Here is a 27,134-nt window from a genome sequence, read left to right on the forward strand (position 1 = left end):
AATTACAGAAGAAATGCTCTGATATTTTCAGTTATTACAATATACGCAGGCAATACTTAAAACAGAACATCCAGGAACACACACACACACACACAATCAAAACACAGATCGTGAGTCTGCCTGTTTCCTCATGCTGGCATATAAATCCAAGTGAAGGACAATGTGAGGAAGAGGTGTGTGCATGTGTGTGTGTCCGGGTCACTGTAGAGAGGGCCTGAACCCAGCCTAAACACAGGGAGTGCTCTGAGCTAAGTCCAGCTGCCTCTTCCTGTTATTCACCCCACAAGGCTCCTCCCCAAGCTCACACTCTCACATCTTTCTACTACACTGTGAATGGGCCAGCTTACAATAACAGTGATTAAAACCAGAACACACAATTAGGATCTGCATTGTGCCTCATCACTGACAACATTATGTGCTATTTGCAGCCTGTTGTTCTTGCTAGGCTGAGCATGGAATGAATCATTTTGTAGACACACGTGCGTACACCCTACACTAATTCACCCCACCTTATATATATATATATACACACACACACACACACACACACACACACACACACACACACACACACACACACACACACACACACACACACAGACACAGAGTTGCCGTGAGGGAAGTGGAGCTTCACAGACCTTGTAGGCCTTGATGAAGCGCACAAACACAGGGAAAAAGACGGATGGAGGAGTGGTCTTGGGACTCTCGCCAAAGTACATCACCACCGCGCTGAAGGCCTCCTGCATTGGGGAAAAAAGCATGATGGCAGATTTAGGGCTTTTCATGAAATGTCTGTCTCTCAATAAGCCATACAACTCGAATGTCAGTCTTAACGGAGAAATGCTGTCTCAAAGCATTCACTGGTCTGAAGAAAAACTTAGCCTGTGTGTGTGTGTGCACGTGTGTGTGTGTGTGCGCGCGTGTGTGTTTGCATGCGTGCAGACTCACCTCGGCAGTCTTGGCGTCTTTCTGCAGCTTTTCCAGCTGAGGGTCACTGGTCTGTAGGAAGCCCTTGAGGACAGCGTGGTCATGCAGACTACACTCTCTCCTGATCAGCTCCATGCTTTTGCCCAATTCCTTAATGTCCAGCAACACGTTCTCCAGAGAGACTGTATACGGGCATGCACAATAAGCAAGGCGTACACCACCAGGCTGGTGCTGAAGAGTGGCCTTAATAAAGCAAGAAAGGCACTACATAAATGACATTTTTTTAACTAAAGGCAATACTTGCCAGCAGCAGCTTTGTCTACAAAGTGCAACTCGTTGTAGAAGTTGGTGAGCTCCGGGTACTTCTCCTTTACTATCAGGGCGATGTAGTGAAGCAACGTCATCTTGCGGTCAGTAGACTTGGTGTCCAACAGCTGAGGGAGAGTGAGCAGAGGACAGCAGCTCAGGGATAAAGGATAAAGGATACGGAGAGGGCCAGCAGGACATCTAGAGAGCACATTATCCCCTATCGCTTCTACCGTACCAGATCCAAACTCTGAAGTTTGAATCCATAAACGCATCCTCTTTTACTGCTGTTCATGTAGTTTCCCAGTGCCAAAATGATCTGAACAAAGAAACAAGGAATAGAAGATCAAACAAATCTCTGTATTTCTAGTACATATGATACTTAAAGAACATTCTCAAGTATTGATGAGAACTAAATCTAGGCTGGACTGGTGAAGCGTGACGTAAACACAGCTGCCTACCTCGAGCAATCTTTTTAGCTTTGGGGAGGACTTCACCGAGGCTGACGCGGCAATGACAGCATTGAGTTGCTGCAGAAAACAAAAATATGACAATCCACCCACCAACACGCAAAATCCTGTACATCTATGAAAGCAATGGCCAAGCATCTCCCCGAGCTCAACCCAGATCAGCGCCGGATCTGGTCTGCTCACCGGGGTCAGCATAGAGATGTTGTCGGCGAAGTTCCCGACGAAGGTGATGATGCTCATCCTCTGCGTGAGCCGCTCAATCTTGCTAAAGAGGAGCATGAAGCGGTCCTCCTCGGCCAGCTGCTCCAGGGGCCGCCTCTCCCGCTCGTACTGTCGCAAGAGCTTGCTCTCCGCCTCCGTGGGCAGGAAACGCATCAGGCACTCCACAAAGTCCACCGGCAGGGCCTTCAGGTCAAACCTGCAAACAGCAGCCTGTGCATGAGTTCCGCTGGCCCGCACTGTCTGGGTGAGGAAGGACAACGCTGACAACAGAAAATTTAGAATTCAAGAGTTGTGCACGTAAGTGCAGTTGCATGTAAGTATTTGCACTTTTGTATCATTATATCCGTATGCATGCACTTCTGATAATGTTTTTAGATCTTTCTTATAAAACAAAGTTGTGAACCTCTGTTTTAATGAAATAAAGAAAAAATTAAAACACCAAGATTCTTCCAGTGACAACCCATGTGATGATCCAACACTAACTGACCACCCCATTGATTTAGCCCATCTGAGTTTCTCCACCAGCTACGAAAGAGCTTCAGGCTGTTTTAGACTCCCCACAGAGTAAGAGACCAGAGGATAAATGCTGCTCACGTCTGGATAGCTTTGCAGATCTCCTCTGTGCTCTTGCTGGCCTTGCGCAGGGTAATAGCCAGGTTCTTGGAGCGGTTTGCATCCAGCAGCTGAACTTTGTTAGCAACCTTAATAGAGGCTTTGCTCTTTGTGCAGGACAGATCCACCATGGCACCCTGAGCTCTAGTCTTGAAGAGTTCCTCAAACTTCTCCATGTCCAGCTCCTACTCATACCAACACAACACACATCGGCAGATTCTATGAGATTTAAAATGTAGTGTGAGACCTTTATGTGGTATCCAGTAGTTTTAAGAACAGGCATCATAATGGCCACTTTCATCTTCTGTCTTATAAAATGCATGTATATGTAAGACAATGTACACTGTAGGGATTTTATTAAAGTAGCTGATGAGTGTATATCATATAAAATATCTATGAATGGTCCAAATGAAGTTATTCACTGAACTGACAGTGTTCAGTATGGAAGCATCCATAAATATCTATGTATGTTTTGTGAACAAGTACAGTGTTTCATCTTCTGTCTTCAATCAAAACTTGCAGAAAATGAAGTGAAATGGAATTGACTGATCTGTGAGTTGTGATCCTGCTAATGTTATATCTCTGGCTGTATTCAATCTATGGCTGCAGTGGAACCCACCTCAAGCACTCGCTCATCATCGAGCTCATTGAAGACAGTGCCATTGATCTGGTTGGGTTTAAGTGCTGTCCAGTTGAACACAGGCAACCGAAACTTGGTCTTGATGGGCTTCTTAATACGGATTGCTAGATATTTATAATTATTAAAGAGATTACTAGGTTATTATAAAGGGATTTAAGTGCATCACTGTTAACCCTGCAGTCACTAATGAAATTTCCACCCTGTCTTATGTATAAAGGCTCCAACCCAGTAGCACACTCTCAGTTCTAGACGAAACCACTAGTTACATCTGTGTAATATGAATGGCACTTGCAGAAAGATGCAGTTAGAACAAATTGTAGGAAAAAATTATAAATCCTGGAAAATCTTTGCAGGGGAAAACAGTGAGAAATTGTGCAGGCCAACCTCACTCCCATGAATAATGCCTGGTGTGAAACCACACAGCACCAAGACCAAAAGGTTGGCTCACCTGATAGGCCAACACTGAGGATGACCGACGGGGACATGTCAGAAAGCGGAGGAGCCAAGGGTGGTGGAGGTGGACAGTCTCCTGTAAAGCAGATGTCACAGTCATACTCTGATGAGCTAGTATATCATTCATCAGACACCAAACTTAAACATGGCCAGACAGGACAGTCAGACAGTATTGCCAAAGGTCATGTTAACATGACCACCAACACAGCTGTTTCCATGGCAGACTGGCTTTGCACTTGTGAGTCCGAAGGAGGTTTCCGACCCTTTTCCCGTTCCTGTAGCTAGAGGCTGGACACAGGCTGCTCTGTGAGAAGCTCTTGAACTGTAGCTGTTCAGCAGAGTATTGCATAACTCGCTACTGAGTCTAAGGACAGCCAAATTTATTGATGTACGGTTATATCTAAAAAATAACTGAAAAACTGAAGCTTAGCTTGTTCCTAGATGAGACCTTCAGAAAACATATATAAACTGGTTTCACTTTCTAGAACTTTCATAAATATTTTGCTTGCAGAGTTGATGAAGGTGCTCTGTCCAAACCATCCTGTTTATTTGGAACTCAATGGCCACTTAAAAATAGCTACAATGTTCGCATAATTTGTGTCAGCCATCCTCTAGCCCTTCACTGGTCAGGTTGCATGGTACTGGCTGGCAGAGAACTCTGAACCCTACAGTTACACTGACATGTAAATGTACTAGCAATACTGTCTTAGGGTTAGAGCATGCCTCATGTGGACTACATTACCCATAATCCTCCAGTCTATTCCCACTCCCTCGTCTATTAGTTTCACCTTTGTCTAGTTATCCCTAAATGTTTTTGTCTATTTATACATACCCGTGTGAGTCTCTCTTTGTGAAGTCTTCCTCAGCTTATGTCTAGAGTTTCCAAGCCATTGTTCTTTGCACTTATGTTTGATTGTGGTTTTGGACTTCTGCCTGCTTTCCACAGACTTCTACCTGGCTTGTTTTTGATGCCATTTTTGATTTTACTATTGAGTGTGTTCATTAATCCTTTTGTGTTTACCCTGCGTGCGCCTCTATTTCTGCGCTCCGAACCTGACACACTGCTATCTCCACACTGAACTACGCTCTGCCATGTTATAATACTGTGTTGAGAATAATATCTAGTTAACCAGATATTATTCTCAACACAGTATAAAAATACGGTTCTATAGATCATATAAATCCTATTTTTGTTAAAGTAGATTGTGAGTGTATATATAGATAATAATGAATAGTACAAATGCAGTTATTGACTGAATTGATACTGTTATAAGAATCCATAAATGCCTATGTAGAGTTCAAAAATATAGGTTAATTATAATTTAGTTTACACAAATATAGTTTACACAATTTTTATAACACTTGAATTTTCCCTATAATTTTGGCCAGATAGGCATGAAAACAGCAGACAGTTAGTAGCTGACTGATTATTATTAACTTACAGTGATTTGCCCATAGAAGTGAAACCCTACTAAATGAATCCTGAATGAATCCTCACAACTAATACAGTGGTGATTCATACCCAAAGAAATCTCTAAACTTATTCTCCTGCTGAAAAGGCTTCCAGCCTACCCTAAGTATTTGGGGTCGTTAACCATGTATTTTAATTAACCATGTTGATCGTGGTTGTAGCATTATCCCCTCCCTCCAACCCCCTGCCCCTGTCACCGTACGTGTAGCAGGGGGCAGGGGTGGAGCCGGTGGTGGAGGAGGAGGTGGAGGAGGCGGAGCGGGCATTTCTATGGTAGCAGGTGAGACTATGCCCAAGCCTCCACTCCCAGCCATGCTGGTGTTCCCCAAGCCAGCTTCTCCAAGAGCAGCACCGCCCATGGGCCTGCCAGGGCCGCCTACGCTTCCTCCTGGGGTCTCGATAGCGATGTCTCCGTCGGGTTGTTTGCGCAGTCGGATGGTGCCCTGCTGCTCCAGTTCCAGCAAACGCTTCTCGATGTTGGTGTGCCGCTGGAAGGCGGCGTCCTTCTCCTGGATCATTCTCCGGAGTGTGTGCACTTGTGAGCTCGTTGACTCATATGTCTCCTGTCAACATGGAGGCCAAGAAAAACAGGAAAGAGAAATACAGATTGTCAGGCAGCGAGGATTTCAAACACCTCACTCCCAATGATATGCCAAAGTTTGGTTGAAACAAATTTTTAACTAAATATCAGCCAATAATGTGTAAGATATCTTGAAATTTAAGCACACTGGTTACAGTTCGCTAATCCGACTGCACCTCACAATAAATTCAATAATGTTCATACCATAATAAGACACATTGGAAAGAGATACACATCCAACCAGCTGGAACTAACTGTATCTAGCCAGTTTTTGACCAGGAGGGAATTTTCTGATTTTGTGAAGCCAGATCAAAACATATATTCAGGTCATAACACTGTGGTATATCAAAGCTCTGATTAACTGACATTTAGTCACATATTTGTGGGTAGAAAAAATACAAAGGCATGGTGGTCTAATTAGGGACTCAAGACCATGAAAAACAACCATTATATCTGAGCACACAAAGAGGATTAGAGGATTGTCATACCTTAATGGCTGCCAGATCCTTGTCTTTCTGCAGTAGCTGCTTCTCCAGCTCTGCAACTTTCATCACCGTCTCATTCTCAACATCTAGAAGCTTCTCCGTGACCTGGTCCAAACCATGGAAGACAGGGAAAGCATGATGAAGCAAGAAAAGAGAAGTGGAGTGGGTTGAGAAGGGTAGAGAGAAAAGCATAAGGAGCAAGAGTATTGATCACTGGAAACACCACTCTGGATAGCAATCCCGTAACTGCCACAGTTGCTGTTCTCTCGTTCTCTCTCTCTCTCTCTCTCTCTCTCTCTCTCTCTGTTTCTTTCTTTTTATTTCTGACCAATAGCGGATGGGAGCAGAATATATGGTGGTATCACTTTCAGTTTTGAATAAGCTGTAACAAACATCAGAAATATTAGGGAAATTCTTGTTATTCTCTCCTCTCCTCGACGCCGAGCAATCTCTGGGCTTAGCGACCCTTGACCATCCCAGAGAGTCACCACCTCTAATGTAGATGACGCATTATGTCAAATGCACCATCACTCTGCTGTGGTTAAAAACATCCAGATCAGGAAGTTAAACTAAAGTTATTTTCATCGCTTTCAGCGGGGAATGCAATGAATCGTACACAGACTTAAAAAGCTTCCTTCAGTTTGGACATCATATAGATTACCATTAGTACTGTCGATCATATTCTATGTAGCGAATACTCGATTTCGAGCTGACATCCATCGGTGTAATGCAGCCAGTGATGGCGCTGTTGCTAAGTGTGTTCGTTCTTACATGAGACAGATGCTCCTCCAGCTCCTCTACTTTCTCCAGCGCCACATTCTTAGTCTCTGCATCCTCCAACAGTCCCCCGACGTCAAACACATTGTCTAGGTAGGCCTGAATCTGCACCGACAGCTTATCGCTCTCTGTATGCTTGGATTTCTGTCCAACACAGAAGCCAAACAGTTATGAAATAAGCAGGCAAGTAATTACAGAAAGTATCCAATTCAAATGAGATCAGAACAGGATCGATTTTGTTTCTGTTCCTCTGGGCCTACAGCTGCTTACAACACAAAGAGTAGGAGTTTTATACTGGAGTTGCCCTTCTTTGTGCATCTTGGTTGAAGGAACTACCTTAGGTGATTGTGTCAAGCATATATGGAAAGTGATTTTAGATGTAACTTTGATGCCCCACCTCTAGGAAATCATCCAGGCCAAGTTTTGTGAATTCATACTGCAAATGCACACGGAAATTCATGTCCTCCACAGAATGGACCACAATGTTGATGAATTGCATGCAGGCCACCTGAGATGGAAACACATGTCACAGATTATGAAGACGAACGACGGTGATGTGCCATAAGATACCATTAAGTGAAGCTCCTCCCCTACCATGAAATCAATGTTTCCCTCTTCACAGCGGAAGTAGTCCATCAGTTTCTCAAAGCGATGCTTTTCCTTGCACACCTTTAGCGTAAACACAAATGTTCACTATAATTATATACACTAAACCAGATTAAAGCATGTATGGCATTAATAATGTGACTATCCTACACACACAAATCCTTGTACAGCATAAAATCTCAAACATGTATAAGGAATTTCAAAACAAGTCACACACAGTTTAAGAAACAAATAGAGCAGTGTGTGGCGTTTCCTGTAGTGAACTGATATGCCAAACATCAGACTATCAGGTTACAATCGCCCTCAGCCCAGGGTTAAGAGAGGAGTCAACACGGTCCATTAGCAGAGAAAAACAGGGTTTAATTAGTGATATGGGGAATGAAGAGATTCAAAGGCTGAAACAGGGACAGGTCCAATCAGACCCTGTCATGAGCTTAACACAGAGTTTTATGAAGGCTTTCATGCAAAAACAAAACATTGAAAATGTTTTGCAGCAGACAAAAGCCATTATGTGCAGAACTTTTGTAGGACTTCTGTTATTTTACAGCCATTTGTAACAAGGCAAAACAGGGTTAGTGAAGCACATCGAGGTCAGATTCTTCTTCTGAGGACTGAAAACTATCCCGGAACCAAACTGCAGATTGTGGACAGATTTGGATTCTGCATATAAATCCCATACATCTACATATGACATACTCATACTCATGCAGACTCTGGGTTTTCTGAGCAGTTTTGCATTACACTGCTAGAGCTCAGCCTCTTGCAGACATGGTTCCCACAATGTATTTACTGTTGACTTGATTAGCTCTCCTGGGCACTTGGGCCAGTGAGTGGGGTAATTGTCTGGTTTCCGGTGTTTAGCAGACTGGGCAAACAGGACCAGAGAAACTTAGTAAACATACGCGGACTACAGACATGCTCAAAACACTGATCCTTATCACACATAAGACTGCCTCATATCTGGAGAGTTAAATTAAATGAATGAAAGTAATGCACAGACAAACAGGCAATTAACACACATGCACGCAGTCATACCCAGACAGATCTAAACATACACATGAACAAGCACACATGCATGCACACACCAGAACTTTCCCACCATCATGTTCAGGAGGGCAAACAGATCTGTGCTATTGTTGCCACATGGCTTAAGGAGCACAGTGCTACGATGAGACACCATCTACCACGCCCTCCCAATCTCCGTATCACACACATACACACACACACACGAGGCAGTGTGCAGCGCTTCGGCAGGTACCTCTTTGAAGTTATCAAACGCTGAGAGGATGATCTCATGGCCCCCTCGCACCAGACAAACAGCAGCCAGCAGCTCCAGCACCAGGGCTTTTGTCCTGCAGAATCCAAACAATGGCAGTCATGAGGATTCATCTCCTCTGAAACACTAAAGCAGGCTCCTGACATTACCAGTCGTCGCACCATGCATCATCCACCCAGGTCAGTGCTTTAGGGGAAAAAGCTTAACCTTTGTTGCTGTCGTTCAAGATTTTTCAAAATCAGTAACATGAGACGAAGCGCTTATCGCTAACCCCTTTCTTTGGGGTTTGGTTGAGTTGTCCAGGACACTTTCGAAGCCATTTCTGTGGTTGGGGAAATTTGCTAGCCTACAGCTCCCTTGCCGTGAGGCATTAGCACTGCTCTGAGCATGTAGCAGACCATGGACACAGCAAGAGACTCTTTACTGTAGTGGGTTGCAGTAATGCTAATCCTCTATTACGCATCCAGCATGCTGTTAGCGCTCTCTGAAGTGTACTTTCACCATTAAAATGAGTTTAACCCCCAACACCGTCTCTACAATAAAACCAGGAGCCATGGTTTAGCCAATAAAACTTGGCAATTTGATCCTTCCAGTTTTGTACTCCAGACCCTAGTAACTAATTCAAATAGGGTTTTGTATGAAGTTGTCACTGAATGGCAATACTTACCGAGAATTCTTATTGTTCAGACTCAGTGCGATTTCATTGACTGCGTGTGGATGGGACATGACCATGTTGAAACCATACTAAGGAGAGAAAAACAGACTCCCATTTGGATGTGATTCACAACGAGAGTGTAAGAATACAAGGTTGGGAGGCCACATACAGTCTCCCGTCAAGACCATACGGTCCACAGGACTCCAGGTACTGCACAATATTGAGGTACTCCAGGTACTACACAATATCGAGGTACTCCAGGTACTGCACAATATCGAGGTACTCCAGGTACTGCACAATATTGAGGTACTCCAGGTACTGCACAATATTGAGTTTGCCCTGCTCAAATTCCCCTGAATTTTTGATAATTGTCTGACAAACTGAATCAGTGTTACAGTAAATAAAAAAAAGACAGAAAGATAAAGAGAAGGGGATTCCCATGACAGAGTGTGGAATTGTAGGTAGAACTTGATGACTATGATTAAGCACTTCGTGTTCATGTTTATGTCAAAGTATAACCACTAGGGGGAGAAGGGTTCTTGGCTGAAATTAGTTTTACCATGAGTTCTTATTAGTGTGAAGTACCTGGTAATTCATGATTGCTCTCAAGCACATGATGCATACATGCACATCATCCTTCTGACTCACGAGGCGCGAGTTCTTGATGGTTTTGCTGTTTGCTACAGAACCATAGCTGCAACAGATAATGCATAGCATGATATGAAGCAGGTCCAAACTCTGAAGTTTTGAACCAGTAGTCAATGGACGTATGCTACATTAAAAGTGCTTCAGGTGTTCTGTACTCAGAAAGTGTGGTTTCAGTTGAGTGGCCAATGTTGCAATCTGGATTTGATTGCCAGTCTCCATACACACTTGCTCCTTCTCTCTTCAGCACGCACATACACTCACACACACGTGCTTGTACACAGCAAGTGACCGATGCAGTGACTGTGGTTCCCGGTGTTCGCTTTGCATGCTTAATATTCTCTGAATGTGAAAGGAGTTGAGTCACATGTTTCCTGTATGCTGAGCACAGAGTATATGCTTCACTTATTCTGTGCTTTTATGCAGTAAGCCTCTGTAGCTTCAAGGCCACTGGAAAAGGTACCAAATGCTGGTCATATCAAAAAAGAGACAACAGGTACAGGAATACCACATGCTTAGCGTTTTTTCAAACATAGACACTTTTTTTTGTTTCTAGAGGCTTGCAGGTGAGACACACAAGCAGACATCAAAAGCCAGGTGACATATTTAGAGAAGCAGTGAGGTGGTGAATAGAAGCAGAGCAGCGAGACAGCAGGCGCTGGCTGGGGTCAGCGACTACATTACCCATGATACCTACCGAGGGATGGAGTGGCGCACAGAGCGCGCCAGTGTGCTGAAACCGTTCTGGTGCAGATCCTCGATGGACCTGCTCCACAACTTCGCCTTGTCCAGCGAGCTATCCTGCCCATTCTCCAGCCCCACAAAATCCAACCTGAACCGCGTACACAAACACACACGCGCACGAACAGAAGCACGCACACACGGGGGTATAGGGTGAGGTTGCGGAGCGGTAGCTACGAAGAAGGGAGGGGCAGCGAGGTTATTTGGCACTGGGGCTAAGGACCTTTCAGGAGTAACAGACCTCAGCATGGCTCAGCCATGCACTCAGTCCACTGCACCACAGTTCTGTGCATTATCACAACATGTTAATACCAGCAAGACCATGTCTCACCCACAAAGTACGGCCATCATGTTCACGCAATTATCACATAGCAAGAATCTCATCTGCCGATGGATTCCAGACATGTGGGGCATTTAAAAATCCCAAAGGTCTCTTGATTTTGCCTCTCTTTCTGCATGTATGGGCCCGGCAAACAGATGCATGTGTGATGCAAACAGACGCCATGTGTGAAAGTGCATGACATGACTCACATGACAGCACATTGGGCAAAGGAGAGATACTCCACCAGAATGTCCAGCCCTCGGTTCTCATCATTCAGGAACTCCCGCACCCACCTGCCAGACACACACACACACGCACACACACACACACGCACACACACACGCACAGTTCAGACAGTTTCACAGACTATACTTTCAGACATGTGGGTTACGCATGATTTTCAAAATTCAGCTCCACAGGGCCATATGGTGACATAGGCATCAGTTAGCAGGCAGTAAAACAGAAAACGATCAAGTTCAATCAGGCGTGTTAGGGCAGGGAAACCACTAAACTTTTCAGTCCAACAGAAGATCTCTGAAATGACAGTTACATCGAACATAGAAAAAAAGGAATGCAAATGAAGGAGAGCTGGTCTGTAGGAAGGCAGCAGACAGAGAGAGAGAGAGAGAGAGAGAGAGAGAGAGAGAGAGAGAGAGAGTAATTACAGACTAATTATTCACTATAATTTTAAAAAGTCTGTCTTGAGATGTTTTTAAACTGAAGCAGTTTGGAGTGGACTCCCTACGCCTCACTTGGCAAGAGAGGGACGGAAAGTCCAAAAAAAGCTTTAGCTGCAGCTTCCCTGCATTTAGCCTTTTCTTGGGGGGGCAACTTTGAAGGATTTCCCACTGCACTCAGCAAAAGAATGTGGTAGGTCATATGGCTGAGAGAGAAGGAACTGGGAAGAGAGGGCTGATCCTCAGACGCTGGGAATTTAGTCTGCTTCTCTGACGATAACGTACACACCCAGACGCACAAGTCACATTGGAATGATTACTGAATTAAACCGTGCTAAACTTTGCAAGGCAGCAATTTGCAAGACAGATAGGAAGCGACCACACCACAGAAAGAGCTGAGAGGAAATAGAGAAACAAAGATTGAGAGACAGAGAGAGAGGCAGTCTGAGAAGCACCAAGAGAGACAGAGAGAGGCACGCACACAAAGAAAGAGAGAGAGAGAGAGAGAGAGAGAGCGCCGAACTGTAAGACAAACTTTGCGAATCGAAAAGGTGGAACGCTCAGTTGATCATCAGTTTCCTGTCTGCCAGCTCCCCCTTCCTTTTCTCCCCTCCTGCTCTCTTTTCCTGCCAGATGCTATTTCAGATTGGCTTGGCAGAATGAAGAACGCTGCACCGGGAATGAGCCGCATTTGGGAGCCATGCAGCAGCCTTTGTTCTATTTTCCACAAGCAAAGACACTAAAATAGCCTGCTCTTTTTCCTTAAGTTCTAAGGGAAAAGCATTAAAAGTCACTTTTACTGATGATGCAAAAGAGCATAAAACTATGAATGGCCTTCTCTGAACATAATGGCAGTAGTCAAGGCTTATAATTTAGGACCATTTGAACAAACTCCGAAAGCTCTCTGGCTAATTGGATGAATCACTATTATTTTTGTGTTTGAATGGCCCAGACATATGCTGGTATTACAGTTGTATAAGATTACATGAACAGTTTTATGTATAGGATAATGCAGGCTACCTGGGCTACTACTCTAAAACTCTGGTCACCTTCTGCAGTTTTCTTAGTAATTGTATGTGTTCACCATGTGTGTAAATGAAATTTTGCTTCATTGTATTTCACTGTGTGTGGCCTGCTTTGACTTTCTGTGTATTTTTTATAGTCAAGCATGAGTCATGGGGGTGTTTGAGCATCTGTGCGTGTGTGTATGTGTGTGTGTGTGTGTGTGTGTGCTTTGTGCCTTTTCACACACTCCATTGTTGGATGCTCAGGCTTCCTGACTCTCCATCATACACAGCAGAGCTTCCTGTTGGAGTGGGGAAGAGATGGGGGGGCGCACAATCAAAACCATCTGGGCACTGAAGTCAACACACACACACACACACACACACAAAGCTCTGCAGCACAGGCAAAACAGCCAGGATCTGGACACTGGCAAACACTTCAGCCAGCCCTTTACAACAGGAAGGACAAAGAAATAATGATTCTTGAAAGGGGATAAGTCCTAACAATAGAGCGAGCTTTCCCATTATACTCCTATCAGAGCCACTGCTCCCACCATAACTACAGCAGTCTGATACAGCACCGGTGCTAGTTAGACTCTAAAGCAGTACCAGTGCCAGGAGCCGAAGTGAAATCGTACTGGGAGCTTGGGTTTGATGACCTCTGAAAAGGATCTGTTCAACATTCAGTGAGGAGGGTCAGGAAATGAGCAGAGAGGACAGAAAAGGGCAGAGAGAATAAAGTCACACACTGTGATTGAACAAGACAGGGGAGAGTGAGAATAAGTCACCCAATGTGATTGGTCCTCAGCGATATCTCCAGTTCCCTTAGAACTTTAGTGGATTCTTGAACCCGCCTGCGGAATTTCTGCAGAGGGAGAAAGAGCTGATTTTTATCACGCTTAGGGCAGAAGAAACGCCCAGAAGCCTATTAGGCCACCCCACTATGGAGCACTGCACTCAAGAGAATGACAAGAACATTGCATGTCAGGATGATGACACCAGCAGTTATCTCCCCATACTGGCCGAAATGGCATGACAGAAATGAGCTCAGGACAGGAAAAGCAACAGATTATAGAAAAAAGAAACACAGTTAGTGTATCTTATGTGTAATAAGATTTTTGTTGTATTGACTTGTTTTATTGTTCTTTGTTCCAAATTGCAAATGTTGGCTCTAAACATGACCATGTAATTGGAAAAAATATTCAAATGTAAAAGTGACAGGCCTAACTTACCTTACGTGTGACTCCCGGGTCTAAAAAGCCTCTCAGCTTTTGAATATATGTGTGTGGTGGATTCTTCACTTGGAAACGCTCCTAGAGTGTAGAGGAAGACAGATTTGCATGGTCATTAAAAACATTAAAAAACAACTATATTTGGTGAGTCAAGTGTCATATCAGCAGGATATCTGGATGAATTTCAGGTTTGCTATGGGTAATAAATTAGATATAGCAATCTGAGCCATTATTTTCAGACTTGCTGGAAAATTAGAAAACATGGGGATGCTTCTATCCCAGGCGATGTTTTGGTTTTTCTATGGGTAAAACAATGGTCTACTAATCTGTTAAATATGTGATTGTTTTTCCTGCTTCCTGACAATGTGTTTTGGTCTATTTTTTTCATGTCCATGTGTCCTCTATAGTCTAGGTGTGCCTGCTTACAGAAAGTATTAAATGCAGCCGGTAAGAGTGGGGATAGAGGTAACAATGCATGTAGGTCACAGTAAATATTACACCTGGTCACAGATGAGGTCCCACTTCTTCTCGTTGTCGTACTGACGGAGGAGTCGAGCTTTGTCTGGGGGTAAATTCATAGAGTTCTGCAAGACAGCAAAAAAGATGTGCATCAGTGCACACAGGAAGTCGTGCACTTGGCCCTGTAACCATGGAGATGTTCTCACATAAATTCCTCTGAGCTCTTCTCAATGAGAACACTCCCACCTCCCTCCCAAACCAGGCTGTCTGTGACCTCACTTCCTGTGTTGACTGTTTAGCACCCTGTGCTCTTTAGAACCATGAGATCATCTCCTTGTCCTGAGGTGTCCTCAACCGAGCTGATCTTCTCATCTTACAAGCTACCTAAACAAAGCATGCCTTGTTTATCTCAACAGTAACAAAGCTATTGCTCAAAACAATAACAGTTCTTTAGTGGTTACAGTAGATTACTGAGCAGGAAACAAATACACACCAAAATCCTTTGCAGTGCTGAATTTAAGACCAGCTTTCCACAACAAATAAATAAACAAATAAGCACTATAAGATCTTATTCAGTCTTGGGGGTTATGCTCTCTGTCTTCAAAACTAGACACAACAAGACCTCATATGATTAGTCATCAGGCATTTTAAAGATCTGCAGACCTGGCCTGTACTTTGTTGCATGTACATTAGAAACCTAATTTGAATTATGCAAATGAAAAGCACATACCATCTTTAGGCACAATCTGTTTCTGAACTTGCTTAGCCTCTACCCATCTCATACTCTTACTTATGAGCCATCAGCAGAGCTGGAGACGGATGGGCGGAGAGAGGGACAATAAGGCAAGGTGCCCCAGGAAGTAACAGATCTCTCAAGGGTGAAAGAACAAATGGCATTTATTCTAGAGAAGCCATTCAAACCCCTACAAACACCAGCTCCATGCTCCAGGTTCCCCAGCCTCCTGCACCCCCCTGAGATTCTAATTCATCCACCCCAAACACACGAACCTTCTCACACAGTGCCTCAGGCCACAGCCAAAGCAATGTTATTGAGCGGGCCAGCTAACAGTCAAAACGGCATGTACTCTCCGCATATAGAAATTCCAGTGGTTACGATTCCATTATTTTTGGAGCTGGAATACTGTATTTCTATGCTGTTTCCATTGTGAAGTGCTTATAACTTTCCATAGGTAAAAATGTCATGGATAAATCACTGGGAAAGATTAGCATGCTCACTACATTCATCAGAGTGAAGTTTGAATGAAGTTTGGCCTGCAAATTTAGACAATTCCACCCCATGCTCAAGTGGCAAACAGAGCTACATAACAAGCCAAAATAGCTATGCTGTGAATTGCTTTGGCTGAAAGCACAATCAGTTCCCAGACATGAATGTATAATGACCAGAGTTTGTAATGTCTGCTAAAGAGCCGCTGCAAAATTGCGCCAGAAAATCAACAGAAACAAGACTTTTGAAAAGTTGTTTGACTCTTAGTTGTATATAGAGGAGAACTCTATTACTATCACTTACTGACAAGACACCCCCCCAACCATCACCACCCACCACCCACCACCCAAAAAGAGTGCTGCCATACACGCCAGATGTCCAGAGCTTTAACTGGAATGCATCCTGTTTATAATAGCTACAAATCGACTATAAATTCTCACTTTTTTTCACTCTCCCTTTTGCTACAAGAGAGAACAGGTTTTACAAGGTTCTTTTTCTCCTTCATTTGATGCCATGAAATGTCTAGCGCTTTGACGGAAGCGCCTGTGTTTGTGTGTGTGTGTGTGTGTGTGTGTGTGTGTGTGTGTACTCTCTCTTTCCCCTAAATGAAATGTCAGTAATGGGGTGGGAACCTCCCACTCTCTGAGGCACACTGCATTTCTCTAGTTTATAAAGAATGCAAACAGCAGCCTACTCAGTGGTGAGCTCACCGATTTGAAACCCTTCTGTACAAAGGACCTCTCAGCACAATGATGATAAACCATTCTGGTAGTCCAAATGGAATCATAACCTCACAGAATCTCATTTGGTCTGGAGACGATTGTGTAGGATCCCTTTGCACCAGTGTGAAAATTATTTTAATTATATTAATATTATAGAATTAAAATAATATTATATTAGTAAAATACATTCTGAGTAAACAGCAGTGCCTTTGTTACGCTGTGGACAGGGACAATATGGCTGATTGTCTTTAGTTTAAGTCGTGTCTGAACATATGACTCTGCTTCCCACAGGTTGGCCAGTGGGTAGCCATTTGTGGATCTGAAATTTAATTAGGAGCCTAGTAAATGGATGAGTTCCAGTCTACTTCATTGTTTGAGCTGAAGCCTGACAGAAGGTCAGTAATAAAATGAGCAGAAAAAGACAGGAGGTTCTTTATCTGATCTGGAATCAGCTAGGTTCTTTCATTTTGTGACTCAGAAATATGGAATACGCATAGGCTTAAAGTTGAGGTTCAATATTTTAGTTGTGTAGGACAATGCTCAGGGAGGACTGTCAGCTCTCAAGGACTGAAATATTCCACAGAGAACAATGAAAATATAGCTGTTCATCAGTCACACACAGAGAAAAAAATGACATGGTTCCTCTCCCAGTTTAGTCATCTATGCTAGCAATTAGCATGTGGGGATCAAAGTGAGGTTTGTAGAACTTCATTCTATGGTGTGATCACAGAAGTTTTAGTTAGCCACATTAGGCAATTACATGAACACTACATTCTGAAATAACAAGCTGAATTAACATCACTGCTCTGGCACAAGTTCCATCTGGAAGAAGATTTCTTGTGTCCAAGAGGAAACCATTTTTTTCTCTCCTTTGGCACATGCCAAGTCTTCCCAGAGAATTCATCTTATAAGTTCAACAATGAATCCAAAAACCTATACCTAGCTGGAGAAGGAAATGTGTGAGAAAATTAAGTTCTTTTGAAAGACTGAAGGCATTTAGCCTGTGCCAGTGAGGACTTAGAGCACTTTCCTCTATTAACAGACAGGGCTGGTTGGTGGCCCATTCAGTAATCATATCTGACTTTTCTTATGAAAGACCAAACTGCGTTTTTCCTGTTACAAAGTATATTTGAGTCCCACATCTAAGAGATGACTCATGAAAGGAGCTTTACTTTTAAAGAAAACACATTTTAAAATGTTTTATCAGACTATTAAAAGTAAAACTCCAAATCAAGTCCCAAGAAAACCCTTTGACTGCATAATTGAATGACACTAGCCACATCAGGGAGAAAAAATGCTTCTGTGGTTTGATCTCAACACAGTCCATGAAAAGAGAGACTGTTTTGCTATGACAAAGCACCATTCCATTTTGACATTTACCCATCTTGTAGGCAAACAGTAGATGCCAAACAATAGACTATGGAGGACAAACGCAAGTTCCCCAGATTACTGGATAATCCTTGGCAAAAGCTTCAAAATAGGTTTATAACAATAAAAACAAAATTTGGGTGTAAATATCGAAAATTTGTTATATTAAGATATGACCTGTATGTCTTCTTCTTGGCAAAGTTTGTTATATTGTATCATGTGGATGCACATTTCATCATTACAGTAGTCAGCTCATGGTGCTTTTGCTCAAAGGATGGTGAGTGAAGAAAGATTTTTAAAAAAATCAGTCAATAATATATATACACATTTCTGTAGTTCTACTAATTGCGGCTAAAGTTTATTTTCAGAAATACAATTATCTTCTAGACTAATAAATCATTCTGATACATGTCAGACAACCCATAGTTATCATCCCTTTCTGCCTCACTTATCATCTCAATTTTCCCACAGTGGGTCAAGGTTTGAGGTTCTTGAAATCCCCCTTGACACGCATGGAAAAGAACTGAGCAAGAGAAGACAAAACGGGGAAGTTTGCGAATGACAACAAAATAAAACAACATTGTGAAACAGCATTGTGTGAAATGCTAGAAGAACCAAGCAGATGATGGGAGAGCCAGTGTGGGCTGTTCACAGAGGCAAGTACAGGAGTAAATCACCACAGTGCTGTTCGTATAAAAGTGGAACATGTACTAGAGAACAGTAGCTCGAGTGTGTGCTGGGTGTCCGATGGTATGACACACAGAGGAGAGACACAGAGAACGAGAAGAGAGTGGCAGCAGGATTCAGGGAACAGAGCGTAGTCATACGAGGACAAGCTTGACTGAAGAATAGTCTGCAATTAATGACACATGTATTTACAACTTGCAAAGAAACCAAGAAATAAAGTTTACCATAATCTTTTTCATACACTAACAATAATGGATTGAAATAATACAGGCTAAAGGAAAATCATACAGAAACTGATAAATACAGAATCATAGCATTATCACACTCATTCTCTTTCCTAATTTGGTTTGTAGTACAGTACAAACCACAAAACCACCAATCTAGTTATAACATTTCTAAAACAGGCAGTCCATTCCTCAAGCCTTTTTAGGCTTTATATTGTTTCTGCGAGGCCAAGGGGAGTTAATTTCAGTAAGCAACTCCATGCTGCATTTAGGAACACAACCAATACAAACTAGGGCACCATCCACGCACTGCTCAAGCGCCTGCTCCCGTGACCCATGCCCGGACATTTGGAGACTTCCAACACAAACCACTGCGAAAGCATCTCAGATCCATGGCCTAAAATCATACAATGTTCTATCCAAAAACAAAAAAAATCCTGCTTCCTGATTACCAAGTCTCCACGTAGGATCCATGCTGTGTCTCAGTTCCCCAACAATTACAGACAGCATCTCTCGTTGTAAACATGATACAATGAGACTAGGGAGAAATGCCAAGAGGGGTTGTTCTGGGATCTGGATCTCAGATTCTCTCGATGGATCTAGCATGTGTAAGTGGAGTGGGTGGGAGCAGGTGGGAGCTCCAGACCCACAACGGCAGCCTGGTCTGGCTGACTGCTGTGAGTCCACTGAAAAGGCCCTAGGCACTGAGTGTAAAAACACAGCTGTGGAGGAATGCACTCTGACAGAGTGGACACAGGGTCTGATCAGGACAGGAGGAGAGACATTCTGTCTGGGATGCACACCGGGTGAGATCCTGTTTTACAGACTCATAGTTAAGAGTGGCTTCAGGGAGAAGGGAACATTACTCAATTTACTTTTCTCGTGAATATGAGCAAACAATTGTCTAACGTCACAATGGGGTTTTTTGCGTTATGGTAAAGTCCAGCTTCCTATTGATTTAGAAAGCTAGATATTACACAGTGAATAACAAAGACGAAGTCAATTGAACAAGCCCTTTTGGAATCAAAGCCACAGTGGGAAATCAGCAGGACATAGCTGAGCAGCAGGCAGACTATATTTTCACTGTGAATTTTTTTACTCAGCATATCTTGGATACATCCAATGAAAAAAACAAATGCAGTTCAGTGAGACTGGGCCACTCTCTATGTGCCAAAGACATCTGGAAATGGCTCAAAACAAACCTCCTTTACCAAGTACTGTTCCAACAGGCGCAGACTCTGAGAAGACTTACCCCCCTCCTGAGGGAAAGACAAAGCCCTGTAGGCACATAATACACCTACCAACTGATTTTGGGTCAGTTAAGATATTATAGCCAGGGTGGGGTTTGGGTCCTGTTTTGGACTAGTTTTGAGAAACCTGCAGCTGTGACTGTGATCTATACTAAGAGGGGTTTCGTTTAGGGAAATGGCCACAAGAGACGTCACTATGGGAAACTCTCAACAACAAAAAAAAGCATGTAAAGGGAAATTACTAAGCTCCAGGAAACCTCACACAACCAAGTCAACCGGCTTTCTAAATCTATTGTTCCCATTATTCTTTGCTGCAGGTCACATAAGAAATACAGGACACAAGTTGTCACCAGTATCCATTTGACCACATGGGCTTCCTTTACCCAACTTTTAACACAACGACATTGTTTCTCACCGATGACTGGATCTGGGCCTCCAAGTGCTTGTTTGGGCATTGACACAGAAACAGTCACTGGTGAGATGCAGGACTAGAGGTGTCCCCTGTTCTCAGGCTGGCCTCCTGCTCCCGATCCTATCAAATGTGGAAGTGTGAGAAAAAAACTGTGCGCCTTTCATCACAACGACACCTGATCTAGCGGCTTTAACACCGAAACCTGACCCAGGCAATCACAACAAAGCAATGGCACCCACAAAGGCCTCCTGCATCTCCCCTGCAGAGAGGAGGTGCAGCAGGGAGGCCGAGTAGCAGGCGGTGGGTGGTGCTGGTGTGCTGAAGCCCTGCCCCCCACTCCTTGTTTACACAAGACACACAAACGATTTCCGCAATGAATGACCACAGGACCACTCACACTTCAATGCTAATCTCTGTTAAATGACCACATACTTAAACTTAAGTGATGTCGTGTCAAAGAATTGACACATTTTGAGTGATGACATGTACATTCATCCATTCAAAATCCATTAAGTGCTAATACTAGAATTTTTCTTTTAAGTTACCCCTAATAAGCGAAGTAAATCAAAATACATTCACCAATTTGTTTTGAGATAAGAAAACAAAGAAGAGGGAGAAGTAAAACTTTATTCAACTTGAAGCTGAGTTTCGCTTGTTTTTGGTTAATAAACTAAAATAAACTAAATGAAGCACCTCACTACCAACAGATTCTCTCTGTTAGTTTCTGTTGACTCATTTTCCCAACACACACCACAATTAGTGGCACACTACCTGCATGCTTGAGTAATGTGGCAGGGGTTTTGTAGACTTACAATCTATCAGAACCACAATGTATGTGACTGAAAACTGTCATTCTCTCCAAACGCTCAAAATCACTACTGAAAAGCTGTTAATATCTCCACAGTGACCCTCCAAATCCCTGTGCCCTTCTTAGCCATTACAAACTGTTCAAGTGCATGGTTGCAGTGATGTGTCTAGAAAGCCAAAGTGCCACTGGTGGCTCAGACAGTCTCCACACTGCACAAAGTCATCATGAGTAAAGGAGAGGATGGACATTGATACTGATGCTGAAGGTGTTCGATTGGACACAAGAACTAAATTCTGGGGAGCGGCTGCCTCTCCACACCACGAGTTCAGTAGACCCTTGATACACTATGCTGGGTCTTTGGTGTCGTCCTCTGTCCCCAAGCACATTCAGTGTTTTTAGTCAAAGCACTGCAAAGGTAGAAAGTTTTAGTTTTGTTGTGCAAGTCTGGTTGCAGTACTGAATAAAAATGACGATCACCATTGGGTAAACATTTAAAACTGCCTGCCTACTAAACAACTTTTATTTTCTCCTGGAAAGAGTCTGCAGTTAGATTACCTTTTTCCAAAGCAAAGGCTCTTCCTTGTTTACAAACCCACTCTGTGATGTAGGGCACGGTCAGCCTCCACCCGCTGCTCCCCAGAGAGGAGGCCATGCAAGTCCTCGTTTGAAGGCCGCAGCAATTAGCGCTGAGGTTGCTTTGAAGCCGGACTCCTACAGGGCCCCCTCACAGGCATGTCAACTACTCAAGGTTGGGATGCGGGTGCCAGATGTGAGAACAATAAATCTAGAAGGCCCTAAAACAGTCATGTCGCAGGTTCCCTTTCAGCTGATCATTAGCAGAACCCACAACATATAAATTACTTGAATGTTCCAAAAGTGTGTCACTTTTAAATGCCTCTTAATAAAACCACATTATAATGGTTGTGATTGGGATCATTTTTGGTCATTTTTTTGGTCAACACGTCACAACACCTCACAAAAGTAATTGTGTTCTAAGTATGCGAAGCATGTGGAATCAAATGTAAACAGGTTGTTAATGGAATTGGTGATGATTCAGGTACTGTGGAACTTTCTGGAGAGGAGGATGTCCTGTTTGTCCTCTCAGGATTCCATACAGGAGACTAGCAGACCACAGGGTCTTAGAGGATAAACCCAGAATGGCATTTACACACCAAAGTGCAAACAATAACTAATAAATTTAGCTTGTTGTGTCCTGGTGAAGGATGTTCTATGGCTTTTAAAAATATTTATTGTTTTTATCCTAACAAACAAGTATAAATCTTTAGGACTGAGAAGCTAAAGGATATTTCTGGGTATCCAACAGTGTTCCCAGGAGACAACTATGAAAAGAGGTACGCAAAGATTGTTTTGTTTGCACTAGTAACATCTCTACAACATGCCTGTATGAAAGCGAGAATATCAGCAGAAACCCACAGTAGAGTGCGAGGATCCACCAGTCGTGGACTGCCATGGTAAAAATCACTCTACAGGACAACAACAAATGTTCCGTCTGTGAGAAGTGGTGACGCTCTACTGATCAACCAAAAGACACAGAAAGATGTAAAGCTGGGGTGTGCAAAAGGGAAAATAAGCGTGCCGGGAAAAAGCGATAAAGGATGCAAGTGCGAAAAAGCGGATGTTCTTAATTACGTAACGATGTTATTGCGCAGAAAGCCATAACAGACCACTTTCGCTTGTCCGTTTCTTTTGCGCATGTAAATCAGCGTGCATTTGTCTGGTGTCTGTTAGTATTTCCAAAGGTTTTGCAGGGATTTCTGTGAAGAGTGAAGAGAAGCAGGAAGCACAAATGGCTGGAAGGGTATGAGGTGCAGTACTTGAAACAACACACCGATAAAGCATCGATTGTGCTCGCAAGGAAACACAGCTGCACCAGGGCAACCTAGACACACACGCCCGCATGCCTACTCTAATCCATACATGAGCAAAAGCAGGTGTGGATCCACTCTTTCATCTCATGATGCACCGCTTACATATCTTGTCCAGGACCACCCATGATGAGATGTAGTTTGTTAATAATAAACAGTACTACATACAATCAAACAAAGAAATACAGACACTGATATGTCTTAAAATGGCTGATTAAAAGAAAACTACAAAATTCACTGAGATACTCTGAAACAAACTTTCCTAGCATTGTGAGACGAGCTCTATAACACCTGAGATTAGCATGGCGCCATGCTCAAAGACCTTCCATACTCAGACGTAAACTCTCTTAAACTCTGTGTGCGTGCGTGTGCGTGTGCGTGCGTGTGTGTGTGTGTGTGTGTGCATATATGAGATGAGAGGATGCAGCTTAAGTGTTTCCACCACCGTGATCTGGCTGCTGGGAGGGAAGCTCCGGTGTGTGGCATAACAAACAAATAGGCTGGTTCCACCCCACCTGCCAGCTCTTTAAAACCACAGCAGCACAGACAGGCCCACCCCTGTGAGAGATACTCAGCCCCAATGCTCCATAAAGATGGCACCTAGCCTAGCAGCATCATTTCCGGAAAAATGACATCTCCCAAACACTCTGACGCCAACATCATGTTCAAGGGTCAGGGAGACAAACAGTGAAGGGTCAGCTCATCTCCTCCATCTGTTTCACCAGCCACATGCAAGCCAGAGTGATTCACACACACACGCGCACACACACACATACACACACACTTAAGAAAAAAAGAATACTATGTGGCTTATAGTATTGATAAGAAACCTGAACTGGCACATTTAGGTTACATTTATGCCTCCATTTATATATATATATATATATAAAAGGTATATAGATGTATAGATATAAGGTAAATATACAATGTAAATGTACAAACAGTGATTCATTCAAAAAAACAGTCACAGTTATTAAAAAACAAACAATACAGAATCATATATTCCCTTATAATGCATGCACTAAAAGTGTTGGTAAAGTCATTAAGGCATAGAGCAGAGGCAGACAGCCAGTTCAAAGGGAATTTTCCCTCTCCCGTGGCCTGCAGTGAGAGCAGACCACAGGAATCCACCGCAGTGCAATTGAGCAGAGGCACTTTGAAAGAAGATATTACACACACACACACGGGATTCAGCTCCATCACTGCATCTTTGCAAAACTATGACCAATTCTCCAGACTCTGTCAAATGGAGAAGTTTAGCTGGCAAACCAAACTTCAGATTCAAACACATGCTAGCCCCAGGAGCAGCCAGTCAAAATCTATTGGGATTGGGCAGTTTCATCGACCAGTCTACCTTTAAATGTCAGCACTGTGGAAATCCATAAGCTACAAACAACCTTTCAGGCAGTCCTCAGGCAGCCCTGCATAGGTGGGCCAGGGCAACACTCAGAGACTCCTGCAGCACCAACACTCAGATCACTGAACATCAGCCATACCTGTTGCTAGATCCACGCACAGGGGACAAAAGGTGCCTCTTCAGTTACAGAACCAGACAACAGTGAAAGGAAGGAAATGATGTAGAAAGCATATGTATTCTGTTAAATTTGAACCATTTTATTAGAGAAGCACATGACGTATCGCGTGTCCACCCGGGCGCCTTGGCCCTTGCCAGGATCTGTGGCTAGATTCGCTCACACATGCCCATGTGCACACACAGAGTTTCCCTCCGCTAGACTACTGTTTAAGTCATTAGTACATAGATATTACTATACTGGCAATGAGAGTGCACATGACATCATAAAGCACCGCCATTTAGTGTCTGAGGGAGGAGACAGCACTACCTCACACAAACTGCACAAGTTTATTGCAGGGTTAATGAAGGGACTAAGATGTGACTTGCTGGCAGGATGCTGTCACAGGTAATGGCTAACTGTCAAAGAAAATAACTGTAACACAAGCTATTATAGAAAAAGATTGTATAAGGGAAATCTAAACGCAGACCTACATAGATTACTGCTCCTAAGGAAGCTTTGTTCCAAGGGTGTCAGTTACTCTCAGACAGTTTTTTTCTGAGCCGAAGGATCTTACTGAGAGCACGACTTTGATGTGATCCTGTTTGCCGATGTGCGGCCATGGTCTGGCCAACGCTAGCGGCTGATAAGAGCTCGCCCTTGTCACTTTCCCATGAGCGCAAAGCTCGGAAAAGGAACATCAGGAGGCCAGTGAAAAGGCGTCGAGGACCGCCTCTCTATTCCACAGTGAACAGGTCAGTCTTTCCAACCACAAGCTCCCAGGGATGGAGTCAGAGTGGTCTGGTGCAGAAACCCACTTACAGAAGGTCAATAAAACAGCAATGAAGGAACGCTCAGCTCATAAACGATGTCACCATTAAAAACGATGTCACCAAAAAAAATTAAAATACTAAAATGGAGGAGATTGCTTTGATGCAGCTTAAGCAGCAAACAGTAAAGGGGACATTTTATTGATGGATCATATGACACTGGAACTTAATTTGTGTCAATTAGCAAGTGTTATATTTAAAAAGCTGCTTTTTGACAGCCATCAGCAGAGCGGCAGTACTGTGATGTACAATCAAGTTAATGCTTCTGACGCTCAAATTTAGCTTAATTGTTTCCAGACGCCTCCTGTAGTCAACATTATGCATCACATTACATAAACATACACGCTTGCCTCCAGGCGTGGAATTATGTTCGCTGGTGCGTGTTAGACTACATACCACAGTTACTGATACCTTAACAATCGACCGCGCTTGTTAGACGGACGATAGACGAAGAAAGTAGGGGGCGCTTCTTTCACGATCTCTCATGCGTGGGAGTGTTAGGGGAATTCAGAAAATGTTTCACTGCGTGTGAAAGTACTAGGAAATTTTACAATGACCCCAAAGTCTCCCACTCCAGTTTGTATGGTGTAACATCCCACTCCAGTTTGTATGGTATAGCATGCGACAGTGAGATTAGGTTTTGTACGTAGAAAGCCTCGCAATGTACTGGAAATCTATGTACTAAGGGGGGCAGTGAGAAGTGTGTGTGCGTGTGTGTGTGTACGCGCGGGGGGGGGGGGGGGGGGGGGGTGTCCCGAGGTACACAGTTTAAGATATAAAGGTTATTAAGGTAGGGCCGAAGAATGAGTTATGTTGATGGCAACTTTACATTTACGAGGAAGCCTGATTTTGAAACAACAGCAATTTGTTGATATTTCTTAATTTTTGAGCCTTCAGCTGTCAGAACATACGTATAAAAACTCTCTCTCTCTCTCTCTCTCTCTCTCTCTCTCTCTCTCTCTCTATATATATATATATATATATATATATATATATATATATATATATATATATAAAGCCATTTTATAAAACGAAAATAACAATTATCCCCATGCAAAAGTGTTTATTATACTCACCAAAACTATAGCAAACCGTTCTTCAAGCTCCGCTGGATCAGGCATTGGAACTTTTAATGGCATTATATGGTGTTTTATTTCAGACTGCCCGTCCACACTTTCTAGATTCCCCATGTTTGAGGGTTTTTATAATATCCACATAAAAAAAACTTTTAGAGATACTGGTACAGTTGTCCTTTTAAACTCTTTTTAAATCTCAAATAAATCCAGTCTAGGCGTTTTTCACATTCCAGTGTTGTTCAGTAGCCTTTATGAAATTGTTTCTTGAATAAAAACGGTTCTCCTTGGTAGTTATTCCTAAGCGGAGTTGATCTGTGAACGTAGTTTATAGCATCTGTTGCTGGTTAAAATCGCCTCGCAACTGATTCCAGAAAGCTATCATGTATCTATATTCCTTTTCCAAAGCTTAACCTCGGAGTTACCTGGCCAATCCATCTCAAACACTCACGCTGCCTGTCTTCTCCAAATATATATTTTTGTTAAATATTTAACTCTGGTTTCATAACTGTTTTAGTCTCCATTCATTTACGTTCCATGATCCGGATTAGTAGTCTTGCCTGCATATTGTATCCAGT

At 43.1% G+C, this 27,134-nt stretch overlaps 1 protein-coding gene across 8 annotated transcripts in view; it reads right to left on the reverse strand.

Annotated features, from left to right (window-relative positions):
• Positions 1-27,134, reverse strand: part of fmnl3 (formin-like 3) — a 32,360-nt gene extending 5,226 nt beyond the window's left edge. For 7 of the 8 annotated variants that reach the window (XR_004775468.1, XR_004775469.1, XR_004775470.1 and 4 more), the window contains exons 1-23: positions 26,560-27,134; positions 14,602-14,685; positions 14,102-14,182; positions 13,658-13,734; positions 11,398-11,481; positions 10,823-10,957; positions 10,066-10,174; positions 9,493-9,569; positions 8,808-8,901; positions 7,538-7,612; positions 7,341-7,451; positions 6,938-7,087; positions 6,170-6,271; positions 5,304-5,664; positions 3,626-3,706; positions 3,157-3,281; positions 2,520-2,722; positions 1,887-2,121; positions 1,695-1,763; positions 1,472-1,552; positions 1,232-1,361; positions 949-1,109; positions 639-740 (exon numbers count right to left, since the gene is read on the reverse strand). Coding sequence is in view for 5 of the 8 variants with exons in the window: in XM_035521179.1 (XP_035377072.1) it covers positions 639-740; positions 949-1,109; positions 1,232-1,361; positions 1,472-1,552; positions 1,695-1,763; positions 1,887-2,121; positions 2,520-2,722; positions 3,157-3,281; positions 3,626-3,706; positions 5,304-5,664; positions 6,170-6,271; positions 6,938-7,087; positions 7,341-7,451; positions 7,538-7,612; positions 8,808-8,901; positions 9,493-9,569; positions 10,066-10,174; positions 10,823-10,957; positions 11,398-11,481; positions 13,658-13,734; positions 14,102-14,182; positions 14,602-14,685; positions 26,560-26,673 (2,841 nt within the window). In the remaining 3 variants the exon portion in view is untranslated. The remainder of the gene's footprint in view (positions 1-638; positions 741-948; positions 1,110-1,231; positions 1,362-1,471; positions 1,553-1,694; positions 1,764-1,886; positions 2,122-2,519; positions 2,723-3,156; positions 3,282-3,625; positions 3,707-5,303; positions 5,665-6,169; positions 6,272-6,937; positions 7,088-7,340; positions 7,452-7,537; positions 7,613-8,807; positions 8,902-9,492; positions 9,570-10,065; positions 10,175-10,822; positions 10,958-11,397; positions 11,482-13,657; positions 13,735-14,101; positions 14,183-14,601; positions 14,686-26,559) is intronic. The other variant, XM_035521180.1, reaches the window with a different exon arrangement.

The sequence above is a fragment of the Electrophorus electricus genome, chromosome 22 (assembly GCF_013358815.1).
Source record: "Electrophorus electricus isolate fEleEle1 chromosome 22, fEleEle1.pri, whole genome shotgun sequence".
In the NCBI taxonomy this organism is placed as follows: domain Eukaryota; kingdom Metazoa; phylum Chordata; class Actinopteri; order Gymnotiformes; family Gymnotidae; genus Electrophorus; species Electrophorus electricus.